This window comes from Drosophila nasuta, chromosome 3 (genome assembly GCF_023558535.2).
Source record: "Drosophila nasuta strain 15112-1781.00 chromosome 3, ASM2355853v1, whole genome shotgun sequence".
Lineage (NCBI taxonomy): Eukaryota > Metazoa > Arthropoda > Insecta > Diptera > Drosophilidae > Drosophila > Drosophila nasuta.
The window spans coordinates 8438946-8457638 of NC_083457.1; the positions used below are offsets into that span (position 1 = coordinate 8438946).

Consider the following 18693-nt stretch of genomic DNA (forward strand, 5'->3'; position numbering starts at 1 on the left):
GAATGCGTGCGAGTATAATGCCAGCAATTTGTCCGTTGCAATATGTTGAAAGATTTACAAGGACAACGTACAACTGGGACGACAAGGAGTCGACAACATTGTCGCGCTACACGGTTTTGGGATTGGGGCACGTTCTGTGTGGAGCCAGGGCGTAACTAAAACGCCTAATGACGTTTACACGGCCAACATAATTACAGTAATAATGTGGCTGACTCTCAACGCGCAATGAGCAACTCACAACAACTCGCAACGTGCAACAGCAAATGGTGATGACATTAGCGAGGTGTCAGGCGACAATTTAACAAGAGACGATGATGTCTAGGAGGACAAGCGTTGCATATGGTATGCGCGAAAAGGATTCGCCGCCTTTTGTGTATGTGTGTGTGTGTGTGTGTGTGTGTGTGTGTGTGTGTGTGTGTGTGTGTGTGTGAGTGCCACATGCAACAGCAGCAGCTGCTACAAAGCACATTCGTCACGAAATGAGGCAACAACCAGCAGCAGCTCGTGCGTGTGTTGGCCACCATTTTGTATGCTTTTAAATTAGCCAAAGTGTGAAAGTGTCATGTTTCGAAATATGAAATTAACAGCAGCAAGCAGCAAGGATAAGAGCGTGGGAGCGAAAAAAGAGGGCGACGGGCGACACACACACACACTCAGGACGAACACTCGTTGAGGCCTCCACATGTGTAAGGACTCCTCTTTATGAGTGCGAGTGTGTGTGTGTGTGTGCTAATGTGTGTGTGCTTGCCATGTTGCTGCTGCTGCTGTTGCTGCTGTTGTTGATATGCTGTAATTTGTTGGCGAAAATTGAAAGGAAGTGCACTTCAATTAATGTCTGCTGTTGCCTCTGCCGCTCTCGTTATTGCTCTTGTTTAAAATTGCCTGCCAAAAATTCTGGCAGGAAATTGTTTAAAGTGACTGCAATTAAAGTTGTGGATACACAAAAAGTGCTCGCATTGACAACGAGCACTTTAATAATATTTAAAGAATTATGTATTTGCTTATATATACTTGGAAAAAAATGAATATAAATTTCTTTAAAGAGTATTAAAATGGTTTTTGTCATTTCGATCACATTTTGTGTGCTTTTTATACCCGCTACCCATAGGGTAGAAGGGTATTATAACTTTGTGCCGGCAGGAAATGTATGTAACAGGTAGAAGGAGGCATCTCCGACCTTATAAAGTATATATATTCTTGATCAGCGTCAACAGCCGAGACGATATAGCCATGTCCGTCTGTCCGTCTGTGTGTCTGTCCGTCTGTCCGTCTATCCGTATGAAACACTGGATCTCAGAGACTATAAGAGATAGAGCTATAATTTTTTTTCGACAGCATTTGTTATGTTTGCACGCAGATCAAGTTTGTTTCAAATTTTTGCCACGCCCACTTCCGCCCACTTCCAAATTAAAAAAATCGAATAACAAGCGTAATTTTAAAGCTACAGTTCCGAATTTTGGTATATACAATAATAACTATAGTATTTATGATTTCTGAAAATTTGGTTGCGATCAGATAAAAATTGTCGAAGTTGTTAAAGAAATTCTTTTGTATGGGCAAAAACGCCTACTTACTAGAGGTCTTAGTTGCTTTGGCTGCCAATCTGGTATATTGTGCCGTCTATGGTATATTTGGATTACGGTACTATGTCGATATACCAATTATACCATTCGGTATATTATTTTAGTTTTTTTGCAGTATACTTGGTATATTTTGAGAAAATACCGCAAAATATATTTCTTTTATTCAAAACGGGTAGCGGGTATCTCACAGTCGAGTACACTCGACTGTAGCTTTCTTACTTGTTCTGGTTGAATGAGTTAATAAATTTATAAAAACGCAAATAGTTTTCCATTTTAAGGACTACGAACTCAAACTGTAAATTATTCTAATTTATAAGTTGGCTTTTTCCATATCAGTTTATATTATTTCTATTATTTATATTTAGTTTTATTTTTATAAAAAGATATACATTTTTATTTTAATTTACTCATTTTATTTAGAACTTAAAACTACATCAAATTTTCTATATCGCCAAATAAGCTTTTTGAGTACATTGTAACTTCTTAACCTAATGTTTTTCGTTGATCGAAATAAAAATGTATATATAGTAGATATATGAAGAATTGAAAACAGACTACATTCTATTATATTTACTCTCAAAAATAGAAAAATACTTGTATATATTTTCCCCACTCTTGATTTCTCGCTGGCTTTTCTTGCAATTACAATTACCAGTAGCTTGGCTCTTGGCGGAACACTTTAAGCCTATTATTTGCAACTTAAAGATGCCTCAGATTACTTTCATGGAAATAAATGGCAGTTCAGGCAAGCATTTGCTGCTCATAAACAGTTCGGCATGATGCATTATCCTCGTTGGTTCGTGGTCCATGCTCATAGTCTAATGTTCGGTGGTTGCTCATTAAAACTCATTACATGGCCTGGCCAGGTTAGCGATGCTAGAGCTACTACGATAAGGGGTGGAGGAGGAGGTGGGGGAAGAATACTCGTATAGTTTCACATTGCTCGCAGTTCTATGTTCCCTCTCCCTCTCTCTCCCCGCCACCCGCCAACCCTTGGGGGTTGCCAGGTTGCTGCTTCGTTTCGTATCATGGCCTTTGCATAAACTTGAGTTTCATATTTCATTAATTAAAATTGTGTGCAAGGCGGATAACTATGTACATGGAGCACCTGTTTTTCTATAGTCTCATTAACAACACACTCTCCCCACACACACACACACACACACAGCGAGGCAGAGAGTGTGCTCCTAAAATTATGCAACATAATATCATTGTTACTTTGATTAATGATTTGCAAAATCATAAAAGCTTCCTCCTACTTCTTCTCCTTCTCCTTCTCTCGCTCGATAGTCTCATTCAGCAATGGTTTCCTATTACAAAAACAGGCAACTCATCTGCAAAACGTCTTAATTATAACAAAACAAAATGCCCAGGCACATGAAATGTTGTCGTCGCTTCAATTGTCATCCAGCCCTCCAGTTGAGGAGGTGGATGGGTGATGGTGATGGGCAAAGTGCGAAATGTGAAGCGACCATTATTATGCTAATTAATTGACATCAAAGCAGGCAATGTTGGAGGTAAGGTGACAGAGGCCTAGGCGATGTCTTTGTTGCAATGTTTCAAAATCAATGACAGTCGACAATAGATAACATAATGTTCAACCGAGAAAATAGGAGAATTCGTATACTCGTATATATATAAAGTATCGTGGCTGCTCAATAGGAAGGGAAATTTGGGGGGCGGAACTTTTGTGCTATTATGGAGCAAGCTGCTTGTAAGCCGATTTCAATGGAAATGCAAATTGAAGTGCGTTGCCAATTATTTTGTTATTTACGAGCGATATTTTTACCTTTTTGTTGTTGCTGTTGTTGTCTTATAACAAAAGCATATAAAATATAATATGATAATAATGAGCGTAACAAAAAGCACAGTGAACACTGAGTGCTCAGTGTTCGGAGAATGAGGCCATTGCACACACAGGTAAAAACAAGACAGCGATGTCGTCAAATGACAAGGCACAAAATAATGGCCTGTAATAGGATTTCCTCTCCGGAGGAAACGGAAAAGCCGCCTATAAATATGCAATACCATTGGCACTCATACTCAAGTCTCTTTCTTTATCATTTACTTGGCTCTTCGCAGGGTGCATCCTCCAGCCTGGTTGTCAAATACGCCGACACGGAGAAAGAGCGACAAATAAGACGCATGCAGCAAATGGCCGGTCATATGAACCTATTGAATCCTTTTGTCTTTAATCAATTTGGACCGTACGGTGCTTACGCGCAGGTAAGTAGCTCTACTCCTCACTCCCACTCCCATTCCCTTTGAGCTCGTTACCTAATTGCCATTTGCCTTCCTTGTGAACAGCAACAACAGCAAGCGGCTCTGATGGCCGCCGCGGCCACAGCTCCTGGCTCGGCAGCCGCATACATGAATCCAATGGCCGCATTGGCAACGCAAATACCTCATGGCCTCAATGGCACCGGCCAGCCACCGTCGCTGCCATCGCCGACGATGCCCAACTTCAACATGGGCGCCAATACGCCCAATGGTCAGCCAGGTGGCGCAGCAGCAGCCGCTGCAGCTGCTTCAGTTGCGGATGGTGTCTTCACGAATGGCATTCCACAAACGGCATTCCCACGTAAGTAGCTTCCATATTTATAAGAAATAAACTTACAGTATGGTATTATTGTTAAAATATACCGAATTTATATACCAAAAATTCTGAAATATACTGAAAGCTATATTTCGATATACTACTAAATTCAAATCTAAGACGATGCGAAATTATTGTAGAAATATATCATATTTATATACTGAAAAATAATGAAAATATATCTATTTTGAATATCTATATACTATTACATAGAAAACAAAATACCATAGTATGCTAAACATACGAAATTGTCAAGAAATGTAATTAAGTCCCGACAATCAATAAAACTAGCTAAACTTTTCCATCTACAATAAATCAATTCGATGATGTCGTTTAGCAAATTATCACAACGTTTAATAAATTTGCTATCTTTTATTTACTGTTGTAGATATTTATAAAAATTAGACAATTTTATTGACCAATATTTCTGATTTCCAATGTCAAATATTCGTTCAATATTATAAGATATATATTTTGATGATAGGCCTTAATTACTTCTCAATATTTGTAACTAAATTCAGTAAATTGCTTTTGTTAGATATCTGATATTTATTGCCGAAGTTATAAAGTAAAATTAGATCGTTCTATAAATGAGTATTTATAATAAACAATGAGCTCAAGTATAATCTGTTAACTAAAAAATCCTATTTATATGACTAAATTTTCTACATTTATCTTATCGCTATATACTCTATATATCCCACAGATCCGCTGCATCTGACCATACCACCACAAGGTTTGCCAAATGGCGATGCTGCTGCACTGCAACATGCCTTCCCTGGTTTGCCACCATTTCCAGGAGTTGGTAAGTTCCCTCACGCAGGCTAGATTTAGACTTACTGATTTAAGACATTTTATTTATATGGTTACCCAACTCTACCCACCCCCAAACCCCCAAAAAAAAATGAAAGTAATTAAATTGGTTAGAGTGCAACTTTTTTTCTAGGCACAAAACACATCAATTAAATTCAATTTCTGAATTTATTACGTCATGATTAGCCCAGCAAACACTGCCCCCAACTTTCTCGTTTTTCTCTCACTTTCTCTCCCTATAAAATGCTCTCTCACTTTCTGTCTCTTTATCTCTGTCACTCACATGTTGTTTCATTCATTGCCATTGTCATAGAGTGTCTCATCATAATTAGACCCCAAATCTGTTGCCGCTATATATGGCAGGCAAAACAAATTTATCTATATATATAAACCATATATAAAAAAAGAAAACAATAACAACAGAATAAAACAGCTCAATCATTCATAATTGTTTTTTATTGAAATAATTAATAATTGTTGTGTCATGCCATAAATATATATTGTTAGTAAAGTGTTATATATAACTCTAACTTCTATATATACATATTTCATTTGTTTTCCAAAGGATTGAGGAATTGCTTTCAAATATGTTGCAGATATTCGTAATACACTGACTGTTCTAAGGGTTATTTCCTATTTCTGTCATATTTGAAAACGATTCCTCAATGCTTTCGATGGCTTTTCGGTTTAAATTCGTATTCTTAGTTTGTTTTTCATTTTTGTGTCAAATATATGAAGAACGTCGTATATGCAAATCTGTTGTTCAATGTTAAACGTTTAACATTTTTTTGCGAAATCCATTTAAAAACAGATCTTTAATTATTTCAAATGTTTCCGTTCAACAGTTTGTAAAATCCTTAATAATGTTCCATGTTCAAGTAACTTTTGTAAAGCCTAAAAATGTTCATCAAATCCAGTTACCACCCTCAACTGGTTAATCTCTGTATTTTTGAAATATAAAAACTAATAGTAAATGATATTAACAAATTGTTGATATGGAACATATTTCGTGTGTTTTTATTTCGATTATAAATAGTTTAACTAAACTTAATTAAACTTAAACATTATATACGTATACTTAATTGTTGTGTTGTCTTTATAAATGTTTCGGATTTTGTGTAAAAACCAAAAACAAAAATTATTTATATATAACGCAGCCTTTCCCGCCGTCTATGGACAGTTTCCACAAGCTTTACCACCTCCCCTAGCGGCGGTTGCACCCACTCAGCGTGAAGGTAAGCTTTTCATTATTATTTTTCGGTTTTTCCCTTTAGTTCCGTTTTCTCTGTCTTTCTCTCTCTCTCTCTCTTTTATATCTCTGTCTTTGTTAGTTCTGTAACTGAATATTGTATTTAATTTTTTAATATGAATGGAAATTCGAATAACTCATACTATACAAAGCTGCGGGTCTTTTTGTATTAGCATTTGTTTAACACAGCACACACACACACACACCTACACTTATACACTTGCATATTTATATATTTATCTATGAGACACACACACACACACACGCGAACACGTGCATACAGTGACAATATCGCAATTCATGGGTCGCAAAAGAATAATTAATTTTGTTTTTATTTCAAAGAAAGTATTTAAACTAAAAGGGGGCCGTTAAAATTAATTACTTGTATTCCTTTTTTTATTCGGAAGTCGTTCTTATCTTTTGACGCACTTTTGACCCCCACTTCCCCCTCTTATTTTCCAAGTATGTAAAAAGGGGTTGCAAAAAGCAAAGGCGTAAATCGTTTTTAATGGCTGCATTTAAAGACATTTTATGTGAGATCGTAAAAATTACATATAAACTGCTTAAAATCACATAAAAACCGTCGGCGTATATTCCGAGATATTCGCATCAAACGCGAAATGGTCAGAAAAGGGGTTACGGATATGGCGATTCGGCACATGGAATATCATAAAATTTTATGTAACTTTGTTTCGCTTGTTTTGTGTTTTTTGTTTTCCACTTTCTTTCGTTTGTCTGTCTCTCCTCTCTCTCTTTCTCTCAGTTCTTTTGTATTTTTCAAACTGTGTGTAAATCGTTGATGAGACAAGATGCAAGCACACCATTATCAAAAAAAGAAGGCGTATATATGATGTCTATACATATATACTTGTCTATAATATAGTCAGCTATATACATGTACCTACATATCTCTCTATCTAACTCTAACTCTAACTACATCTACATGTGTGTGTGTGTGTGTGTGTGTGTACGTGTATCTAACCCTAATCCTAACTTGATCGTAACGTGTTTTTTTTTCTTTTTCAAAATATTTGTTGCGAGTAGTAAGTTGTTAATTGTGTTTTTTAATTAATTGATTAATATATTAGTAATTACCCTGCATGACACACATGAAACATTAAACTGAACTCATATCATACGATTATAATACTCAATAAAAAAAAAAATGGGGCTGCTGAATATCGAAAAGAAACAATAATCTCAATCTCAAAAGTCAATACCAAAGCCTTCCCTAAGCGTAATTCTTAAGTATCTCTAGATTTATATAGAACTGGTAGTTGATTAAGCTTAAATATTTAGTATACGAGTATGTCTACAATATCTTTTAGCCTACTGTGCAAGCGCATTTTGTTACTGTTAGTTTTGTTGGTATTATTTCTCCATTCTGGTTTACTTCTCTCTTCTCAGTTTGTAATTTAGTTTTTGCAGTCTTATGAAACGCATTAGTTTTAGTTGAATCGTCTACAAAATCAACCACGAAACACGAGACACTAAATAAAAAAAAAAACATAATTATTTACTCAAACAAAAAAATAAAAAAAAAATTCAGCCAAAAAAACTTGCAGACTCAACTCATAAAGTTCTGACTTATGATTTAGCTCATCGTTTAATTTCTTTTCTCTACTTTGTTTCTTTTCTTGTAATGTCTTCTTTTAAGATTTTCTGATGTTCCCAGGATGTTCTATATCTGGCCCGGAGGGCTGCAATCTATTCATCTATCATTTGCCACAAGAATTTGGTGATGCAGAATTAATGCAAATGTTCCTGCCATTTGGCAATGTGATCAGCTCTAAGGTCTTCATCGATCGTGCTACAAATCAGAGCAAATGTTTCGGTAAACTAAACTCAAACCTTCTTCTATTCATTGCATTATATTTACTTACTAATGCCTTTGTTCGCTTTGCAGGTTTTGTGTCATTTGATAACCCCACCAGCGCTCAAGCCGCCATTCAGGCCATGAATGGCTTCCAGATTGGCATGAAAAGACTGAAAGTTCAATTGAAGCGGCCAAAGGATGCCAATCGACCTTATTAACAATCGGAGTTCCTCAAGCGTAACTTACTTCAACAACAACAACAACAACAACAACAACAAGAACAACAACAACAACAACAACTACAACATCAGCAACAATATAATGCGACAACAACTACAGCGGCAACAGTAGGAGCAGCAAGAGACGCCACAGCAACAACTACAACAAATAATTTTAGCAACAGTTTTAGGCCACAATTAACAAATGATCGCAATGCAAATCCCAATACAATGCCCTATACTTTTGCCAGTTGGCGAAGCGGTACCTATTGTTATCGCTACAGCGCCAACAACACCAGCAACAGCAACTGTAACAGCAACTGTAACAGCAACAACAATAATAGCAACAGCATCAATAGCAACACTAACATCAACAGCAACCACCACAACATCGACAACCACAACAGCAACCATATGAACAACAGCAACCACAGTGGCAGTGACAACAACAATTCGAATCGCTTTTCCAAAGTTGAGCTGGTCGAAAAGCTGTTCTTGTGGCAACAACAAAAGCGAAAAGCTTAGCAACAACATTGTCAAGCAACGCCACGAATCAACTTTTCTAAAGGGTGAGACTTAATGCAAAAATCTTAAAATGATATACGGGTCATTCTTCACCTAAATCAAGTCAAATAAAATATTACAAAAAATTAAAAATCAACTATTTTATTTGGCTGATAGATAATCTGCAATTCTTTATTCCAAAATACTAACGATTTATTTCAATTTTCAGATGTACTTCAGCGCAGTTAAAATGAAACTAAGCCCCAGCATTAAAAAAAATACACACATATTCATACATATGGATGCAAAAAAAAAACACTAAAAAATGGTAAACAAAAAATGTATAATACAAAAAAAAAAAAAAAAAAAAAAAAAAATGAAATACTTTAGAGCTGAAATTTAAATAGATTTATATATATATATACAAAACAGCAGAACATACATGCAACTATATATAGTATATATATATACAGGCAGCTGAGAACAGTACTTAAATATTAGAAATGAGATGAACAAAAAAAATGAAAAATGTTGAAAAACAAAAACCAAAAAAAAATTTTTGCCAAATAACGATTATATATGTATATGAATATATATATTAATATATATATTTATAGAGCAAGCAACAAACATTGATATTGATAGTTTTGTTAACAACAAAAAAGAGCAAACAACAACATATGCACACACACATACAAATATACATCCATACACACACTCATACACATACACAATCACAAACTTGAGACAAAAACTGACTGGTAAGAGACCAAAATTATCTGGGTTTTCAATAAAAACAAAAAAGTGGAATAATAAATTAAAATTAAAAACTTAAAAAAAAGGCAGTAACCATTTTTTATACGATATATAAAAATTGGTCACGGGAATTTATTAAAATTAAAAACGAAAAAAGAATAATTAAATGAATAGTGAAAATAGAGAAGAAAAAAAAAATCACACGCTGCTAGGAAAAATAAAAATTAAAATTAAAAAAAAAATGAAATGAAATACACGACACAAGGGAGAATGACGGAAAATTAGAAGAAAAACTATCAAAACTGAATCTGTTAATTGGATGAAATGACAAACAAAAAAAACTATGCATATGAGTTGGTGGTTAGAAAGGAGTTAATGATAGAGAGTAGATCGATGATAATGACGATGACAAAGATGATGATGATATGTAGCTCTGCAACTTTTTAGCATTTAGAACTAAGCAAAATGGCAAAGGATTATATATATATACATACATAAACATATATATATATATGTACATTATATACATATATATATATAGATATATATATATAAATAAATATATAAAATATAAAAATTAACACAAAAATTCGAATTTAATTAATTTTAAGGAGATTAATGAAAAATAAATTTAGCACTAGGTGAAAGCAGCAAGCAAATTAATATGCGATATGCTTTGAGAAGTATCCTTAAGTCAAAATTAAAGAACCACACAAGGTTTTTGCGTAGCCTGCAACAAACAAGCGAAAATATCATTTTTTTACAATATGTAAAAGAAAGAAAAGAAATATATAATTATTTAAATATAATAATGAATTTGTTAGAACTAAAAATTGAACAAATACAAAACAAACTAAAAATCGAAGAAAAAAGATGATAAGAAACGAGCAAATTGAATACTGTTATTTTGATTTGCCCCTAGACAACTAATTTTCAATTTCCGAAATGAATGAAAAAAGAAATTCAGTTTGGCAAAAGCACGGTTTTGATTTTTGTTTTAAAACTAACGAACAAACAAACAAAAAAAAATCGTAAACGATTTTATAGCATTAAAAATAATTAAAGTAAAAAAAAAATCAAACAAACTTTACACTTAAACTTAGCTGCTTGCAACAAAAACAAATACAGGTACTTACAAATATACATACATATACATATATATATATATATATATATAGTATATATATATCTATATATAATTATAAAACTGAAAACAAAAAGATATATGATATATATATGTATATTATATATGTACATATATGAGCAAAGGTATAAGCTACAAATGGAAATTTTGCTAAGAAAGTATGTATACATATATCTATATATAGTATATATATACATATGACAGACAATTGAACATTTTGGCCACTTGATTTCACAAGCTCCTCCAATACAAAACACCCCGATAAGAAAGCCACAAACTTTCTATCCAAATAATGATAAAGTTGACCATAGCGCGCCCTCGCCCAAACAAAGCAAACAACAAACAACAGTAACAAGAACAACAAAATTTACACATATTATTATTAAAAAAAAAAAGAAATTAACAAATAACATGCATATGGCATAAATTATTATTATTATTGATGATATATACATACATATATAAACTAAATTTAGCATTTTTTATATAAAGGCAAAAACAATTTTTAGCAAAACTAGAAAATTCAACACTGACATTTTATATGAATATTTAAACATTTTTTGCCTTTTATTTAACACTCACACACATACACTCATACTCAATCACACACCCACATAGCAAGCAAATCTAACTTAAAATGTCACATATTAAAAGAAAAGAAAAAAACAGAAAGCAAAAAATTAAAACCGTAATCCAACAATTTTAGTCAACTGAAATCTGTTGATTCAAATCCTTAAACAATTTGACTTTGTCTTTAAAAAATAAAGGAAAAGGAGGAATTAAAAAAAATATATATATATATATATCTATATATATCTGTACAAAATGAAGTGGAAGATTGTCAAATCTACAGCTAAATATGCCAAAAATGAACATAAGAGAAGATGAAGAAAGATAAAAAATTAAAATGTAACAATTATTTAGAATTTGTATAGAGAAAAAAACGAGAAGAGAACTACGTTTAGAGCCTAGTTTGTGGGTTCAGAAACAGAACTTGCGACACATATTTGATACTAATGATAAAAACAATTAATTATTAAATAATAAATATATATGAGTATATATATATATATTAAATATAAAATATATAAGAATATTTAAGCATTAAACAAATTGTTATCAAAGTTAAAGTTAGTTTTGTTACCAGTGCAATATATACTTTTGTGCAAATACTTAACTTATTTATGAGTTCCCCCCAAACACACTACTTAACAATAGTTTCAAATCATATGTCACTTTCCTTGAATTAAATGAATGAAAATCCCAATCAAAAATGAACATTACCAGTTAGCCAGTACGTTATGGGACAGTATTAAATACCTTACAGTTTTTTGGCCAAGTATAAATCCGATTAGATTGAGATATGTGTTTACTCATGACGACGCTATGTGGCCTAGCTTCTAGCTAACGTACTCTCGAATATAAGTAAAAACCTAAAAAAAAAAAACTACAAAAGATTCTTCAGTTTCAATTCACTTCAATTCATTTTGTTTTATCAAATGTTAAGCGTAATATCTTGTAAATATTATAAACGAATCCCCCAATACAAAATGCAAGGAATAAAGAAACACAGAAACAAACCAAAATGCATTATATACACACAAAAATTACTAACATATAACTATATACATACATAAATACATATACATACGAGTACATTTACATACATACATATATAAAAATATATATGCAAAATTATCAATTGATTTTAGCGATTATTCCGTAGTTAAAAAACCAAAAAGCAAGTTAAATAACTACAAAGCCCCAATTTTGACAGCTTCTAAAAATGCTAATCTAGATTTTTACTAGAGCAATACACGAAATACACCCACACCCACACCCACACCCAAAATCCACACGTAAAACATACACCCATACACATATACTCTCACTATATGTATTTACGATCTTGTATGAATCGATCTAGTCAAATTCAAGTTAATTATTGCATAAAACAAACTTTAAACAAAGTCAAACTATTGAGATAATAATAAATTATTATTATTATTATAATTATTATTATTAATTATGATTTTTTGTATTGAAAATACGAACAAGTATTTAAACTAAATATATGAAAACAAATTATTATTATTATCATTATTATTCTATGCTATTATACAAAACGTTTTAGACTATATATACACAACATTTAAATAAAATACAAAACAAAACAAAAAACTAAAATTAAAAACTTAGTGCAAAAAACTGATTTTGGCAAAATTATGCAAATTATATATCCAAACAAAAAAAAAACAAAATAATATAAAATAAAAATTAAAACAAATACAACAAATATACAGAAACTTAAATTATCAATACATATTATTATTTCTAATGCGTAACAATAATAAACTAAACCGATGATGAAATAAAAGCGATCAACAAATTGACAAATACAAAATACCAACAAAAACCAAAACTTGTTTTATTTTCCTTAATTATTTTTCAAGTGTGAAGATGTGGCTTATGAATTGGCAGAGCTTTGAATAACCAAACGGACCTACAGACCTAACTACGGACTGAGAATTTGGCACATTATATACACCCATATCATTTTCATGTCCAAATTTATTATAATTTCTCTCATTGATTGATTGAAAACAAAAAACACATACAAAAGGGCTGTGACTTGAACGTTAAAAATAAAAAAAACAACTGTGTAACTAAAATCAAATAAAATTCTTTTTCTTTGCTTTTAATATTTCTTAAATTATGTTCCGTAAATCAACAAAGAAAAACAAAAACTAAATTAAATATAAATTTAAACATTTTGTTTTCGAATGCGGTGATAACTAGCAACCAAGAAGCCAAATCAAAATTAATGCATACAAGATACATAACATAATAAATAAATAATCAATAAAAAAAAAATTATGAAATAATTAATGCTAACATTGAGCGGTTATTTTAAATTCGAAATGAAATGTGATGCAAAACGTTAAACAAACAAAAAAGAAAAAAAAAACATATGTCGAATTGAAATTATTAAAAATAAATAAAACAAAATAAAATAAAGAAAAAACGACAATTGTACCTTGAGCATAAAGCGTTAAAATTGGAACTAATGAAAGGCACAACCTATATAAAAGATTCGCCAGGTTTCGCCCCAATTCGATAAAATGTTGGCAAATGGCAACTCCACGAATATTTCAAATTGGCACTTGCATTTGCAAATTTTGCCAAAATACAGTTTACTGCTCAAATGATTTTCATTTTTATAAAACAATTAAAAGATCTTCAGCGCGTTCTCACACATAAATAAACAACAAATACAAAGCACATCATATCAGAAAATGAAAAAACATACAACGCGTATATCGTAGAAATTAAACGAACAATTTTTTTCAGATGAAAGAATTCACATTCTAGTGATCTATTGGACGCCCCTCCAAAAAAAAAAAAAATGTTAGTCGTAGAGTCGATTAATCGAATATATGAAATGAAAAATGGGAGTTAGAAATGCACTACTTCTTTCTAAAAAAAAAAACAGACAAAACACAACATAAGAAGAAAAGAAAATTCTTTCATATCGCATAATTAGCTTTGATTTGCATAGATTAGTTTAATTTGCAGTCTAAAACTTAACTGAAAGATATGAAATAAATCTTAAGATTAAGCATTGTATATTTACTAAAAGAAAATGAAGTCTCTTATCGATGATCGTTCCTTAAACTTAAATCATAAGATTTACATGAATATACTTACTTATAGTGGCTCCGCTATGATACATACATTTAGTCCTATATATAAAGTATTTTTATTATGAGGACATTCTTATAGAATGTCTATATATAATTTATAGATGATAACTACAAAATCAACTAACTAACTTATTAATTAATTAATTACTCTATGCTAGTTATCGACAAGGCTAGACAAAGTAGTGAATGAAGCTTACGAAACACTAAACACAAAAACAACCAAGAACAACAAGAACAACAACAAGAACAACAACCAAAAAAAACACATGAGTCCAAGTTTAGAACTTAATAATCAAAAATATATTTAGATACACTTTTCTGCAGGTATTTAACTCAACAAAAACAAAATGAACGTTATACTTAAACAAAATTACAGTACGATAATTGATAAACGATAAACGGTAACGATTAACGATAGATCTAGAGCAAGGCACATTAAATGACCCCACCATAACCATGGACTACTAAATTTCATACACTAGTTTTTTATACACAACAAACCAACAACCAACTATCAACAAACAAACAAACAAAAAAACAACCAACAACCAAACAACAAACCAGAATAAAACAAACAACACATTTAGATACACACACAGTTAAATGGGCCCAATTAGACGGGGGACTTAATAGCCCTACGAATTGAGGGAGGGGTGCATATCTTTTTTGCTAGGCCTAGAACATTTTGCCTTGATAGCATTTGGGTTTATTTTAATCTAAACACGAATAACTTATAGGATACAGGGTAAAACATGCAATTAATAATAATTATAATAATAATAATAATAATAATAATAATACTAATCATATAAACATAAAACAAATAATAATTGTAGTATACTTATTACAATAATACATACTTTTTATTTGGGTTCCAAACTACTAGTTTCCTTAAGCTTTTGCACTAAATTTTTGATTTTCGATTTGGTAGCTTGACAAAAAAATTCTTGAAAGCTTTGCATAAAATTAGAAATTTGCTTGAATAGTTCTCTAGAGCAACAACAAAAAAATGGGCATAGTTGGGACAGGAGTGCAGTAGTAGGAAAGTATACATATATATACATTTATATATATATACATACTTATATACATATGTAAGTGTATAGGAACAGAACAACAACAACAACCAGCAACAATAATTGGCGGCGCTTGTAAGAAAGCTCAGAAAGTGCATTTAAACAAAAAAAAATATGAAATAAAAATTTTTAAAAACAACAAATAAATATAAATCGAAAATGGAAATCTAGTCATATTTATATAGGCGATGAATTATATATTATACTATTATTATGACAATTATTATTATTAACATAAATGCAAGAATAATGCAAAAGATTTATTAGCGAACTAAGGTCAACATGCATTATAAACCAATTTTGCAATTATACAAAATAAAATGCAAAGAAATTCAACTGAATTGAATTGAATTGAAGTGAACATGAAATGAATTGAAACGAAATGAAATGAATATGAATATGAAAATGAAAGGCCCCAAGTTATTTTTTGTAGATAAAAATGTTATCTTTTAGAACTTAGCCAAATATTAGACACTGATCACAGTTGCAAAATGATACAGTTTGAGAGCAGGCTAAGTGTAAAAAAAAAAAAAACAAAAAACGAAAAAAAAAACAAAAGATCAAAGCGAATTTATATTGTAAATAGGTAAACACAAAGCCTAAAACTACTTGCCTACGAGGGTTTAATAATTACAAATTATTAATTATTTAATAATAGTTGCTAGTTTAGTATATAGCAAACACAAACACACTCACACACACATCGATACATTTGCAGGCCAACCTTTGAGAGTTGTTCCAATTACGTTCAATGATTATGTAGATCCCGAATACAATACAGCTTTTTCTGGTACACACACGCTTTACTTTCTGTTTAGAAATCCGTCCGTACTTAGCACTAGCACACACACTCACACACACACACGCATACAGTTATAACCCTAATACACGTATAAGCAAATGTAATAACTTGAATATTGAATAACAATTCTGCATACTGCGTTACAAAAGCCGATTATTGGTCACTCCGATTCTTACAGTTCAAAATTGCATCGGCTTTAATTCTTATTTGCATTGAAGTTATCCCTAGTCACACGTACATACATACGATACACAGATAGTTACACTCACACTATTGATATTGATATTGATATTGATATTGAAACAGCAAATAAGGTATTATTTGAGATTTTTGAAGAGCACCTTTAATGAAAACAATAAGAAATTTAGCAGCAAATGAAAAGCCTAATGCCATATAAACATAAGTGAACAACAAACAAAAAAAAAAACCCAAAAAACTTGCACATAGAATTTGTAGCATAAATGTAAAGCAAAATGAAATACTTTCAGAAAATTCATTCCCTTTTAAAGTCTGCTGTTGAAAATAAAAATACAAAATGAAAATAAACAAAATACTAAACACAATTTATATTGATTCGGAAAGATTTTCAAGCAACTTTTTAACAAAAAATAAAAGAAACATTATAATCAACTCAACAACAAAAAATTAAATATTAAATGTAAAATGGTTTCAAAATCAAGAAAGAAAATGAATAAGTAAACACAAATAAAATATAAACAAAACGTGTAGTAAAGAAAGTTAAAAACAATTTCATAAACATCTGCATCAATGATCAAATTATTGTTTCACTATTTGATGCAAGTTTTCGCATTTTTGCATTTTTAAAATTAAAATCAACAATTTTCATAATGTTTCTCAGCACTCTTCAATATTATTCCCTAACTGACAGCATGTTTGGCGTTTCATTTATTTCGATAATAAATTAACTATGTTTACACAATTGAAATTCACCAAACCGGAATCAGAATTCAATCCGAATACTCGTACTTATTATTATTGACAGACTCACAGACCTTGACAAACACATTGAACATGCACACATGCACACACACATTCTCACAAAACGAGTAAATACTTAATTATATATTACAAAATTTATATTTATACATACATTATACATGATATACATACATACATTTAAAGTGCAGAAGTAAACTAATAGGCAATGTAGTTGGAAATGGAAATACATAGAGAAACGATACATAAGCAGAAAGATTAAGGAAGAGGCAGACATTAAATAAACTAATTTAAAATAGCAAAGAAATGGTCTTTATATTAACTATATATATATATACTATATACTATACATATGTGTATATTGAATACAATTTATAAATAATAACAAACTCAATGGCGAAGTGTGTAAAATTTGTGCATTCGTTCATGAAAACAAAAGGATGAAAGTAAACACCGAAAAACATTAAAAATATATCTATTATATATATATATATACATACATATATATATATTCAATTTAATTTTTCGCTCAACACTGCGAAAAATTGTTGAAGTCACACATTTAAAGCTATCAAAGAAACTATTAATTAATATTGAGAAGAAACGGAAGAAACGCAAACAAAAAACAAAAGCAAAAACCAAAACAAATAACACAAAACTATGCAAGAAAAATATTTTAATACTTAACAGGCGTAATGATGCATTAACAAGTCTAGTTTAAACATTATTTATATGCCATACAAGAACATACATAAATAAACCTAACATATATTTATAAGTATACATACTACACTACAACTCCAAATACAAATACAATACAAATACAAATACAAATACAATACCAAATTACAATAACATGATTATAAAATGATTAGAGCCAGAGCAACAACTAATTACATGCATTATTATACGAGTACATACGACATACGAGTAAATGAGTAAACATTATTTGCGCCTTTTCTCAACTTGTTTTTGTTGGTTTTTTATTTACATAATTCATCTGTTTGATAAAGAACGAGAAACGACAGCAGTTAGGCCAAAATGCGCAGTATAAGCTAACAAAAGCTAACAATAATATAAAAAGAGAACAACAAAATAAATAAATATATATATACTAAATATAATATGAATATCAAGCAAAGTTTAGGCTAAATTTTGCCAGTTTTCAAAAGGGCAAACATGTAAATTTTGTTTCGTTTGCCAAACTAGGCGTCGTGTATGGGCGACATATGGAAAATAATATGATAAACGTGGAGCAGAACATTGAAAAATAAAATGGGAGGATGGAGAAGAATATGAAGCTAGAGCAAAAGTAAACCAAGTTATAATTACAACAATTAAATTATTATTAATAAATAATTATTATACATGACAACTTATGCAAATGTAATAAGTGAACAAAAAAAACACAAAATAAACAGGCGAAAAACTGGCAAGTTTAATAAAAAAAAATAAATAAATAAGAAAAAACATTT

General features: G+C 31.0%; 1 protein-coding gene across 11 annotated transcripts in view; it reads left to right on the forward strand.

Moving 5' to 3' along the window:
* Positions 1-18636, forward strand: part of LOC132791965 (CUGBP Elav-like family member 4) — a 173963-nt gene extending 155327 nt beyond the window's left edge. For 4 of the 11 annotated variants that reach the window (XM_060801124.1, XM_060801129.1, XM_060801125.1 and 1 more), the window contains 7 exons: positions 3666-3809; positions 3891-4164; positions 4886-4984; positions 6150-6227; positions 7899-8075; positions 8148-8844; positions 9009-18636. In XM_060801124.1, the coding sequence (XP_060657107.1) occupies positions 3666-3809; positions 3891-4164; positions 4886-4984; positions 6150-6227; positions 7899-8075; positions 8148-8275 (900 nt within the window). In that variant the 3' untranslated portion in view covers positions 8276-8844; positions 9009-18636. The remainder of the gene's footprint in view (positions 1-3665; positions 3810-3890; positions 4165-4885; positions 4985-6149; positions 6228-7898; positions 8076-8147; positions 8845-9008) is intronic. The other 7 variants (XM_060801127.1, XM_060801133.1, XM_060801128.1 and 4 more) reach the window with 2 other exon arrangements.
* Positions 18637-18693: the final 57 nt, after the last annotated feature.